At 49.0% G+C, this 10639-nt stretch overlaps 2 protein-coding genes and 1 long non-coding RNA gene across 5 annotated transcripts; 1 reads left to right on the top strand and 2 right to left on the bottom strand.

Annotated features, from left to right (window-relative positions):
* Positions 1 to 2910: 2910 nt before the first annotated feature.
* LOC144710677 (uncharacterized) lies at positions 2911 to 6931 on the bottom strand. Its single transcript, XM_078584505.1, has 2 exons — positions 3809 to 6931; positions 2911 to 3477 (listed from the first exon to the last, which is right to left on the bottom strand). Exons 1-2 carry the CDS (start codon positions 6915 to 6917, stop codon positions 3119 to 3121), a joined length of 3468 nt encoding a protein of 1155 aa, XP_078440631.1. The 5' UTR covers positions 6918 to 6931; the 3' UTR covers positions 2911 to 3118.
* Positions 6932 to 7174: 243 nt separating this feature from the next.
* ICK3 (Cyclin-dependent kinase inhibitor family protein) lies at positions 7175 to 9198 on the bottom strand. 3 transcript variants are annotated; one of them, XM_078584506.1, is made up of 4 exons: positions 8419 to 9198; positions 7694 to 8357; positions 7497 to 7607; positions 7175 to 7309 (listed from the first exon to the last, which is right to left on the bottom strand). In XM_078584506.1, the coding sequence occupies exons 2-4, from the start codon at positions 8278 to 8280 to the stop codon at positions 7240 to 7242; spliced, it is 768 nt and encodes a 255-aa protein (XP_078440632.1). In that variant the 5' UTR covers positions 8281 to 8357; positions 8419 to 9198; the 3' UTR covers positions 7175 to 7239. The 3 variants fall into 3 exon arrangements, with proteins under 3 accessions (XP_078440632.1, XP_078440634.1, XP_078440633.1); XM_078584508.1 differs by lacking the exon at positions 8419 to 9198 and having other exon boundaries at positions 7694 to 8037; positions 8133 to 8268; XM_078584507.1 differs by lacking the exon at positions 8419 to 9198 and having other exon boundaries at positions 7694 to 7990; positions 8133 to 8265.
* A 173-nt stretch (positions 9199 to 9371) lies between these two features.
* LOC144710680 (uncharacterized) lies at positions 9372 to 10239 on the top strand. The gene is made up of 3 exons (XR_013583370.1): positions 9372 to 9480; positions 9559 to 9686; positions 9778 to 10239. It is a non-coding gene; the product is annotated as an uncharacterized LOC144710680 (long non-coding RNA).
* Positions 10240 to 10639: the final 400 nt, after the last annotated feature.

Raw genomic sequence — 10639 nt, 5'->3', positions numbered from 1 at the left:
GACTCTATCTCTATTAATGCCTATCACCATCTCTACCTCCATATATATCTATCACTATATCCATCTCGAACTCTGTCTATATTGTTTTCACTATTTATCTCCATCTCTATCTATATTTTTATCTCTTTGTCTCTATATTTGTATCTATCTACATCGGTATCTCAGTCTATGTGTATTTCGAACTGTATCTCCTCATCTCTATCTCTATCTTTTTCTTTATTACTCTCTATCTCTACCTCTAAATCTATCTCCATCATTGTCTCTATGTCTATATCAGTTTGATCTATCTCTGTCTACCTCTACCTCTATATCTATTTATCTCATCTCTATCTCTCTCCATTTCTCCTTGTATTTATCTCTTTCTTTTTCTCTATTTCTTTCTATATCTCTATTTCTAAGTCTATGTTTATCTTTATCACCCTCCAGATCGCTATCTCTGTTGATAAGCATGTCTAGCAGTATCTCCCTATCTCTATCTCTCTCTCTAAATTTAACACAACATTTATCTTTCTCTATCTATCTCTAAATCTATCTACTTAGGTCAACTCTATCTCTATCCATCTCCATCTCTATTTATGATGACTAAGAACCTTACCTTTAAAAAAAAAGATATATTTTACATTCCCACATCAAGAGAATGAATTCGGAACTTCAGTATAACTTTTTCTCGCCCTACATATAATGACCAAAGATCATAGGTGCCCAAAAGGAAACAATAGACATGCAGATTGCTGACTTTGACTCTCATCTTTATATCAACATGTATCTTTCTCTATCTATCTCTAAATCTATCTACTTAGGTCAACTCTATCTCTTTCCATCTCCATCTATTTATGATGACTAAGAACCTTACCTTTTTAAAAAAATAAGATATATTTTACATGCCCACATCAAGAGAATGAATTCGGAACTTCAGTATAACTTTTTCTCGCCCTACATATAATGACAACAGATCATAGGTGCCCAAAAGGAAACAATAGACATGCAGATTGCTGACTTTGACTCTCATCTTTATATCAACATGTATCTTTCTCTATCTATCTCTAAATCTATCTACTTAGGTCAACTCTATCTCCATCCATCTCCATCTCTATTTATGATGACTAAAAACCTTACCTTTTTAAAAAAATAAGATATATTTTACATGCCCACATCAAGAGAATGAATTCGGAACTTCAGTATAACTTTTTCTCGCCCTACATATAATGACCAAAGATCATAGGTGCCCAAAAGGAAACAATAGACATGCAGATTGCTGACTTTGACTCTCATCTTTATATCAACATGTATCTTTCTCTATCTATCTCTAAATCTATCTACTTATGTCAACTCTATCTCTATCCATCTCCATCTCTATTTATGATGACTAGGAACCTTACCTTTAAAAAAATAGAATATATTTTACATGCCTACATCAAGAGAATGAATTCGGAACTTCAGTATAACTTTTTCTCGCCCTACATATAATGACCAAAGATCATAGGTACCCAAAAGGAAACAATAGGCATGCAGATTGCTGACTTTGACTCTCATCTTTATATCAACAGCATCCATCTTCTGAGAAGGATAGATGAATGAAGTGTCAATAACTATTGAAGGGGATTGAGTTATGGTGATTAGCACAAATACAATATGCACTTCATGGTAAATCATGAAGCTTTGGAGCACCAAAAATGGATTAATGATATGAGGATATCTATGAGTAGACCAGATATTTAATGACCCCAAAAGAGTTTCAGGCTGAACTTTTGTGGACTGCTTTGTCTCTCTCATCGATAAATCCATACGTTGGACCTAAAGTAACATGTTTATCTTTGTAAAAATCATATAATATATATGATTTTTACAAAATGACCCTACATTGGTAGGCCTCCTTGAGATCCATCAAATTTTTTGTGCTAATTGTTGATCCAAGATATAAAGAAAGAGACAATTTGAGGGCTTTCTTGCTACCCGAAATTCCCTTGATCATGGTGGAATATAAGGATGCATTGTGAGCCCCCTGCTCTTATATTGCATTCTTCTTCTCAACACCTATCCATCCATATCCATCCATCCCACCATATCTAGTTTATATTATGTGTGATCATCATATATCTAAACATATTTTTATACATATTGCCACCTTCTCCTCTTACCATATTCTCCTCTTATCTTCTAAAACATTTCTACCCATCCCCTAATTATCATTTTAAAAGTCATAATTTCCTAATCATTGTTCAGAATGCTGAGAACCCTTTCTCCTAACTATTCAAACTTGTTTTAGAGTCAAGATGTTATGTACACTTTGTTTCTTAACTCATTTAACAATGAAAAATTAGCCCCCCAAATTTGAGTTCATCACTTTTGCTCCGTCCACAACCATCATCTTTATGCATCCTATATCCCTACCATTATATTATTGATGTGAGCTTGCTGTGCAAAATTTTTCATGCTTCATAGTATTTATTAGATGACATATAAGGTCATTTTTTTATGAAAAAATACCATTTTGTTGAAGTTTACTGATATATCGGTACATAACTCAGCCTGTGTGGAAAATCATAGGTGGAGCTTTCTCCTTGATGAGAGTAATTATTATCCCCATTGTTGGCCTCAACCTCGTTATATATAATCCCATTTAATCCAACGACTCCAAACAATTGATTTGGTGGAGGGTTTATTTTCCATGGCTCTCAATAGGGCATATCAGCTAGGGCTAGTAAGCTGAAACATGCACCACGAGCAAATTTAGGCCAGAGTAGCACCATAAGTGCAGCCTCACAAGCGACATACACCAATTTTTATAGGGAGTCCACTAGCAAAAGCAGGAGTTCCCAAAAAAAAAGTGCAGCCACGCAAAGCTTAATTTAATGTTTGGACGACAGATTAGCAAATAGTTTGAAGCAACTCTTCTAGATGCAAAACAAATTCGCAGTAATATATTTAGTAAAGTATATTCAGTGGAGAGTAAAGTTATACAGTGGCCTTAAGAAAAGAGGGATAAATTAATGTTCCATATACAAATATAAAATGGATCATTCAAATATGATACCCCCTGTGCCATGTGCACCACTAAAAACTCTCTTTTATGCATCTCAATGTGATGGAGGGAAAGATGGATATAAACCATTAATGACTACTTTTGGAAGGCCTGGGAAAGCTTCCCAACAGTGATGGTCCCAAACGGTTCAGATAGGAAGGCTTGGGTGCGGGCTGCAATCTCTTGAGCCACATGCCTCATTGCCGGCCGCAACTCCGGTTGTGGCCTGGTGCAGGCTAAGGCAATGCTAACAATGAACACAATCTCCTCTGCAAGCTGCCCGGTAGGAGGCGCAAGCCGCTGATCAAGCACATCCTTCACCAGCACCCCCTCTCCTTCCACAGCCACAGAGGCAATGAGCTCCGCTGGGTGCTTGCCCATGACCACCTCCAGCGCCACCACCCCAAAGCTGTACACATCGCTCTTCTCCGTAACCCGCATGGTGAACGCAAGCTCTGCAATCAACACCCTTCTCAATGAGCTGGAGAGAAAAGTTATGCCCCCTTGTAGATAATACTTTCTGCTGTCACCGATGACGATGACGGGAGGAGGGTAATGAATCGTCATCCCAATCATCATTTGCCATCGACAAGATGACAATGACGAAATCATCACTATAAATTTTGCCCATATGAGAAGAGAATGATGACTGTGTCATCATCGTGCCAGCCAATGGATGATGATGACAAGATTTTGGATGATGATGATTATGATGACGATTTTTGGATGACGATGACGATGATGATGATGGTGATGAGTTGGTGAGAGAGTTTAGAGAAATTTTACCGGGGGCCATGTAGCCGTAAGAGCCGGCGATGCCCGTCCAGTTGGAGGAGTCGGTGAGGAGGAGCTTGGCAGTGCCGAAGTCGGCGAGGCGGGGCTCGTAGTCTTGCTCAAGAAGCACGTTGCTGGGCTTGACGTCGCGGTGGGCGATGGGTGGGGAGCGGTCGTGGTGGAGATACGCAAGGGCATGGGCCAGGCCCTGCACCACCTTCACCCTGTCGGCCCACCCAAACTTGGGCCCGTCGTCCCCGCGCAGCACCTTCTCCAAGCTCCCCTTCTCCAGGTACTCGTACACCAAGTACAGGAACCCCCCGCTGGAGCAGGACCCGTGGAGCTTGACGATGTTGCGGTGGCGGACCTCGGTCAACGCCATGACCTCGTTGGCAAAGCTCTGGAGCGCCGCGGCGGGGATGCGGGCCGAGTCCGTCAGGCTGAGCCGCTTGACCGCCACCACCTGGCCCGTGCCCAGCTTGGCCCGGTACACCGACCCGAACCCGCCCTTGCCGACGCAGAACGGCTCGGCGAAGCTGTCGGTGGCGCGGACGATGTCCTGGAAGGAGAACTTGCCCTCCCTCTCCCAGGCCAGGGACTGGAAGCTCTCCTCCGGCTGGAGCGGCGCTTCCAGGCCGTCTCTTCCCGTCCTCCGCCGCCGCCCCCACAGGAAGAAGACGGCTGCCGCCGAGGCGAGCACAACGAAGCCCAACGGAACGGCGACGGCGACGATCGTCTTCCAAGGGCTCTTCTTCGACCGGGGTTGAGCTTGGCAGGAAGGTAGCCCCGCCACGTCTCCGCAAACGGAGTTCCCCGCGAAGCTCGCGGCGGTGGCGCTCTGAATGCTCGGGACGGGGCCGGAGAGATTGTTGAAGGACAGGTCAACAGAATTCAAGCTCTTCATAGACGAGAGAGATGGCGGGATCGAACCGGAGAGCGCGTTCCTCGAGAGGTTGAGGACCTCGAGCTTGTTCAGCCTCCCCAGGTAAGGAGGAATGGCGCCGGACAGGGAGTTGTTGCCGAGATCGAGCAGTAGCTGGAGATCGACCAGGTTCCCGATCTGCTCCGGGATGGGGCCCGACAGCGCGTTGTCGCTGAGGTCCAGCGATCGCAACGCGCGGAGATCCCCGATCTGGGCGGGAACCGGGCCGGCGAGCGCGTTCTCGGAGAGATCCAGGCTCTGGAGCCTCGAGAGCCGGCCGATGGCGGGAGGAATCTCCCCCGAGATGCGGTTGCCGTGGAGGTCCAGCTTGAACATCACGCTGGCGTTGCCCACCGAAGGAGGAATCCGCCCAGAGAGGAGATTCGACGACAGGTCCAGTCGCTGCAGCTCCGGCAGGCCGAAGAGCCCGGCGGGGATCTCCCCGGCGAGGCGGTTGTCGGCGATCAGCAGAGTCTGAAGCTTCGCGCATCGCCCCCAGAGCTCGGAGATCCCGCCAGTGAGCAGATTCCCGGAGAGCTCCATGTAGTAGAGCTCCGGGTGCACGCCGAAGACCCGCGAGACGTCGCCCGAGAACCGGTTCGAGTGGAGGCGAACTCTCGTGAGCTTGGTGCAGTTTCGCAGGCAGCCCGGGAGCGGCCCGGAAAAGTCATTCTCCGCCGCGGTGAAGTGTACGAGCTGGAAACCCGTGCAGAGGCCCGGCGGCAGCTCACCGGAGAAGCCATTGCCGGTGAACTCCACGAACTGCAGAAGCCCGTTCTTCCCCAAATCGCGCGGGATCGCGCCGGAGAAGTTGTTGTCGGTGAGGTACAGGGAGAAGAGGTTCGGGAGATCGGCCATGCTCGCCGGAATTTCCCCGCTGAGCCGGTTCGCGTTGAACTCGATGGTTTGGAGGGCCGTCATGTTGCCGATGCGCTCGGGGATGCTGCCCGTGAGATTGTTGTTCCGGAAGTTGAGCGAATTCAGCTTCCGGAGGTTGACGATGGAAGCCGGGATTTCGCCGGAGAGCAGGTTCACCGAGAGATCCAGCTGCTCCAGATTCGCCAGATTCCCAATCTCCGCGGGAATGGACCCCGTCAGCCGGTTCGAGTACATGTACAGGACGCGGAGGTCCGTCGCGAGGCCGACCTCGGCGGGGATCTCGCCGGAGAAGGAGTTGTTGAAGATCTGGAAGGAGATGAGACGCGGCGAGCCGGCGAACAGCGCCGGCGGGATCTCGCCCGAGAGCGAGTTGTCGGAGACGCCGAACTCTTCAATGGCGGGAATCTCTGCGAGCGACGGCGGAAGCGGGCCCGTCAGCCGGTTCCCGGACAGATTGATGAAGCTGAGATTCCTGCAACCGCCGAGCGACGCCGGGATGGAGCCGGTCAAGGCGGCGAGATTGAGGTCCAGCCGCCGGAGGCTGCGGAGGCTCCCCAGGGAAGAAGGAATCCCTCCGCCGAGGGGATTGCCGTTCATCTCCAGGTTCCGAAGCTGGGAAAGGGAGCCTATCGAGTCGGGGATGCCGCCAGAGAAGCTGTTCGCGCCGAGGCGGAGGTCCCGCAACCGGGTGAGATTGGCGATGGAGGACGGGATCCGCCCGGAGAACTGGTTGCCGCCGAGGTCGATCGCTTCGAGCGCCGTCAGGTTGCGGGCGAAGGCGTCCGGAATCCGCCCGGAGAAGTAGTTCGACGAGAGGTTGAGGCTGCGGAGCTTGCGGAGGCGGCCGATCTGCGGGGGGAAGCTGCCGTTGAAGCTGTTGTAGAACAGGTTCAGCTCCTGGAGCTCGGGGAGCTGAAAGATGGCCGGCTGCGGCAGCCCCTCGAACGAGTTGGTGTTGAGATTCAGCGAGGCGAGCTTCGACGAGGCGGAGATGGCGGCGGGGATGACGCCGTAGATGTCGTTCTCGGAGAGGTCCAAGACGGCGAGATTGGGGAGCGAAGCGAAGTCGAGCTCGGCTAGGCTTCCGGAGAGATTGAATCCCCCGAGCTGGATCCGGACCACGCTGCCCATCGCGTTGCAGGCGACGCCGCGCCATCGGCAGGGGCTCGAAGGGGAAGCGCCGGAGCCGAGCCGCCACGAGCCCAGCAACGCCGCCTCGTCCAGGCTCGCTTTCCAAGTCAACAGCGCCTCCGCCTCCGTCGCCGCCGCCGGCTGCGGCAGCAGCAGAGACAAAGCCAGGGCCAGAACCAGAATCGTCATCGAGGAGTCAACTGATGAGAAACAGGGGGCGAAGAAAGAACGCAGCTTTGAAAGGAACTTATCTATGGCCGCCTGAGACCCTCCCTTCTCCGAACATACCTGTTAAGTCAGGTCAACGCCGTGCAGTGACCCCGTTGGTATGAATACACAGTTTTACGTTCCAAGCGTTAGCCGGTTTTCACACGACAGCAGATTTGTTTGACTTGTTCCCCAAATTCCCATAAAACACGGAGAAATGTATGAACGAAAGCTCGACTCCAATCAACGGATCGCTCGCAGCTGCCATCCATTAAAGTGGGAGGTTGCCGTGGCTGTTGGGTATCTAAGAGTCCAGCCTTACCCAGTCATACCGGCCGGGAAGCGGGCGGTCGTTCACCGGATCGAAATTGTACCTGGGAAGAAAGACTTCTTCTCTGAGACGACGAAGACGATCGAGAAGTCGATCCAATCGAATGATTCGATCGATCCTTTTGGTCGATCCGATCCAGATTCCAGAAAGCCGTTAGCCGGTCGACAGTAGATCGGATCGGGATGCGATCGATACGATCGATTCGCCGAACACGCGATTACGAGACACACCTGTCGAGGAGGATTTTCTGCTGGATTTGCTCCGCGCTAGTGAAGAACGTCTCCAGCTCGCGTGAAAAAGAGTTTGCCACGGTGGCAGAACACGTCGGCTTCTCTGCCCGCCTGTGAGGGAAAAGGTCCACGTGGCAGAACACGTAGGTTAAGTCAAGTCCAGCACGGAGCGCGACTGAATCGGAAACACAACTTACTCTTCGCTGCAACCGGTACTGTTCTTGGCACTAGTCTTCGTCACGACCAGAGAAGACTTTACGAGGCGGCGGCTGCGGAGTCGAAGATAACAAGCATCGCTGTTCTCTGCTTTAACCGCCGGAGAAGGAGATGGAGAGGAGGACCTTTGAAGCCGCTGAAGCGCAAGGGTTCTTGCCCTGGTGCGAACGCCAAGCGACGACTGGTGCGAGACCTCCATTACAGCGACATCCTCTGCGACATTTCCCTTCTTGAAGTACTTCCCCATGAGGTGGAAGAGGATGAAGAGAGACTTGAGACTGTCGAGATGAGGTGGAGAACAAGATGAAGTGGCCGATCTTGACTCCTTGATGGAAAAAATGGGGAGAATGCTTGCAATGGAGATGAGGATATATATAAAGGCGGTGGGAAGAATGGCGTTATGAGACTGGGGTAACCGACCTTGTAACGGCTTTAAGATGACCGAGGAACGAACAATGGAACTGCACTTCAAGCGACGGGAGGCAGAACTGCCGTTTGATTCTTCGAATCTCCAGCGGTTTTGGTGAAGAACTTCGATTGCCGGTGCTATCCCAAAGAGGGATAGCATGCGGAGAATTTCTAATGAGACGTCGGAGTCCGCGTGCGGCTGCTCAGGAGAATTAATTTCTCCGGACTCAAATCAATCTACACAAATATAAAATGAGGATAGAATGCCAGATTATTTTAATGAGAGAAGAGAAAGAACCTGTTGAGTGTTGAGCCTGCCATCCCGCGGGAACTTCAATCTACAAGAAGATTTTTCACCGATTAGTGCAGGCCGCCCAACGATGTCGCCAAGGAATCATTCTCCGATCTTTTTGCAATCCGCGAATGTCCGCAGTCTAGGACAAAGGTGACAAAGATGAGGATTCTCCCGCCTCGCCACAGATGTCAGCCGTGGCCCGCATAATCCATATTCTCGGGCAACCGACAGGGACGGCGCATAGGATACCTCTCTATGAAGAGACAAGTGGAAAGTGCGGTCGGCTGTCTCTTCCCCCCCTCTATTCTCTAACTTTCCCCCCTCACTTTCCGCCGGCCTCATTAAATTTTGGTCAGGGCAGTAGATCGAACAGGAACTTCCACGGTTGACAGTGATTAGAAAGTCGGCCAGGAAGTGACAGAAGATCGGCCAAAGCGAGTGCGTCGTTCCAACATCAACCGGCCAAGGTGGAGGAGCCACAGGTGCTGAAATGCGTCTCTAGAGAACAGGACAAGAACATGAACGAAGAAAATGAGCCACACCTTCTTTTGCATTCTTTGAATTCGATTTCCGACTAGACTTCGAACAGCAGACTTTCGGTGCTCGATCCCTGCTTGCCGATCCAATGACTGAGAATCAGAGATAGAAAGATCGCGACCGAGGGCGGAATAGACTGCAATTTATCTGAAACTTGTTTCGGTTTAAAACTTGGAAGAAGACCGGCCTGATAACAGCTATCGTAATGTGGACACGTGGCAGCCCGCGAGACGCCCACTCAAAACTTCTTTCTATCAGACATTAGGCGGGAAACCGCGGGACGCGAGAGTTCAAATTTTGGCGGGAAAGCTTACCCTTCGAGAGTTCAAATTTTTGCCGTCGAAAAACGCGGGAAAGGCTTGTTTCTTTCCCGCCAATACTTTTTTTTTCAAATTCGCCCCAACTAGTAGTCTGAGACTGGACGATGAACAGTTCGAATGAGAAGACGTATTGCAGAGGACGTGGAAAGCGAGGCGTAAGGAAGAACTCGCAGAAGAGGCAAAGCCGAGATGGAATAGAGAAAAAAAGGTGAGCGACGAAGGATATTTAATACTTGTATTTTCTGATTTCGATAGCCGGAGCCTGACCGCAGGTCCGGGTTGGCAGGCGCAGGAGACAACGGCTGAAATCTTCGATTGTGGCAGCTTTGCTATTAATCTACTGAGGTGATTTTCAAAAACCTCAATGTCAATACTGAAGGGGACGTGTCGCAGGCACGGCAGGCGGCGGAATGGGTGAATCTACTTCGACTTCATTGCCGCGGAGGCTGAGTGCGGCTTATCTGAAATAATACGCCATTAATGATCGTTAAATTCTCTTTAGCAGGTTTTGCTTGTCGCCGTCTCTTCCTGCCTGCGTCGAGTGGTAGTCTAGCCCTACGGTTACCTCAAAGTGGATTCTCGCCAGATTCTAGCCCTACGGTTACCAATCATTTACTATGTCCATAATCCGTAATCATGTCCTTTTCCTTTTCTCAGTAGGACTGATGAAAGTTGGACCAACTTGCAAAGACGAATTTAGAAAATGTCAACGGGTAATTTGCATTTTGCAGTGGTGGAATCAAATCGGATAAGGTACCCTATGTCTACCCTATTTTCTCTGAAATTGTGATGAGTCATGAAAGTTTCCCAAATCAGCATGAGATACATGAGAATACCCCAAACTTCATCATGAAAATCATCGTGCTTGCTCGCCATGGAGCCTCGAAATAATGCTCGCCAGTCCCGAGCCCAATATCAGACGACAATATTAGGACAGATGCTGAACCAGATAGAAATGGGCTTAATCTGTCTTTACTGATATCTAGGAGGTATTAGACGATGATTTCGGATATCGGTTGGTATAGGACAGATATCTGATATCATTATCCCTTCTCATTTTGGCATCTATCACGGGTTTGATCCCGATATCAGATAATGGTGTTGGATTTCTGTTTATTTTGAATCATTTATCATTTTCTGGGTAATTTATAAATAAGTATGTAAGCATTAAGAGTTGTATATATTCTCTGATTGAGCATTTATGACATTGCTTAATGGATTTTGTCATTATTCAATTGATTTTCACAAGTTTTGTACTCATTCATAATTAGTTTGGCCCGCCCATAATGAGCCCAATGCTGCATTCACTAGGGTCCAATATGTCTCAATCATATGTCTTAATTACAGAGAGGGTAGAGCAGTGTTTT

This window comes from Wolffia australiana, chromosome 12, assembly GCF_029677425.1.
Source record: "Wolffia australiana isolate 7733 chromosome 12, ASM2967742v1".
In the NCBI taxonomy this organism is placed as follows: Eukaryota; Viridiplantae; Streptophyta; class Magnoliopsida; order Alismatales; family Araceae; genus Wolffia; species Wolffia australiana.
Note: the sequence above shows the minus strand (reverse complement) of the source record. Positions and strands in the feature narration are given on the sequence as shown.

Coding starts and splice junctions, on each gene's coding strand:
- LOC144710677 (XM_078584505.1), bottom strand. CDS start 6,917: ATGACGATTCTGGTTCTGGCCCTGGCTTTGTCTCTGCTGCTGCCGCAG. Junction 3,478..3,808: donor TTACGGCTACATGGCCCCCG/GTAAAATTTCTC, acceptor TGTTGATTGCAG/AGCTTGCGTTCACCATGCGG.
- ICK3 (XM_078584506.1), bottom strand. CDS start 8,280: ATGCTATCCCTCTTTGGGATAGCACCGGCAATCGAAGTTCTTCACCAA. Junction 7,608..7,693: donor AGTACCGGTTGCAGCGAAGA/GTAAGTTGTGTT, acceptor TTTCCCTCACAG/GCGGGCAGAGAAGCCGACGT. Junction 7,310..7,496: donor CAGAAAATCCTCCTCGACAG/GTGTGTCTCGTA, acceptor CTTTCTTCCCAG/GTACAATTTCGATCCGGTGA.